Source organism: Oryzias melastigma, unplaced genomic scaffold (genome assembly GCF_002922805.2).
Source record: "Oryzias melastigma strain HK-1 unplaced genomic scaffold, ASM292280v2 sc01775, whole genome shotgun sequence".
In the NCBI taxonomy this organism is placed as follows: domain Eukaryota; kingdom Metazoa; phylum Chordata; class Actinopteri; order Beloniformes; family Adrianichthyidae; genus Oryzias; species Oryzias melastigma.
The window spans coordinates 5,678-6,615 of NW_023418355.1; the positions used below are offsets into that span (position 1 = coordinate 5,678).

Here is a 938-nt window from a genome sequence, read left to right on the forward strand (position 1 = left end):
CCCTGCGAGTGGTACCACCGAGTCTACAAGAGCCTCTGCCCCATCTCCTGGGTCTGTTCCTGCACACGCTCGTCCAACAGCACGCCTCACTAAGCAGCGGCTGCACAGACACAACTTCTTTTACTCACTTTGGCATTAAAAAAACAGTAGAATCAGAAGAAAAAAATGTGATTGAATATGTTTTTTTCATTTGACCAAACCCCTCCAAAATAATGAAAATAACACACATTCTAATGAATTATAACTTTATTGTTTTAACAATTTAATTACAATCGTTTTTTTTAACGTTTTTTTTCTATTCTTTAAAATGATTTCTGATCTTTTTTCTTTGAATTGTTTAAAGATAACAGGACATAGTCAAACTTTTTATTAAATTGTCTCTTTAAATTGATGAGTTAACGTCAAAAGACAACATGTTTTATTCCTTTATTCCATGCATAAACAGCTGCTTTTATAAGATAACTTGATTTTTGCTACAATAGTGTAAACAGAGAACAAGCTGATTTTCCTTTTGTCGTCATGTTTTGTCACACAGGTTCAGAAATGGGATGATCAGCTGGAGGCCGGAACTTTTCCCGGGAAGATCTGAGCCGTTCGAGCGTTTCCCGTCTCCTGTCATCCTCTCAATGTGAAAAACTGTCAGAAGAAGCAGCTTAAATAAATGAACTGTACTGTGAACCCTGTTGCTGTCTATGTGTTCTTTCTGTTGCTGACTGGACACTAAACTACCCAGAAAACAGAATTCATCTGAGTTTTGTTCAAACGAATGTGTCCAAATGCTAAAGAAGCAAAGTGGAGGGTTTTTTTCAATACACTTTAATGTTACAAAAAAAATATTTGCTAGTTAAACTTCAGTTTTTGTGGACACAGCGTGGTAAAATCAGGCAAAACAAAGATTTTCCCGTAATTTTTTACCCTTTTACTGTGAGGCAAGAAAG

At 36.1% G+C, this 938-nt stretch overlaps 1 protein-coding gene across 1 annotated transcript; it reads left to right on the forward strand.

The window, feature by feature from the left end:
* Positions 1–678, forward strand: LOC112138550 (cytochrome c oxidase subunit 6B1; the record flags this gene model as incomplete). Its single annotated transcript, XM_024261109.1, is given in 2 exon segments — positions 1–51; positions 536–678. Coding segments are annotated over 2 exon segments (105 nt in total), but the record flags the coding sequence as incomplete, so codon positions are not given.
* Positions 679–938: the final 260 nt, after the last annotated feature.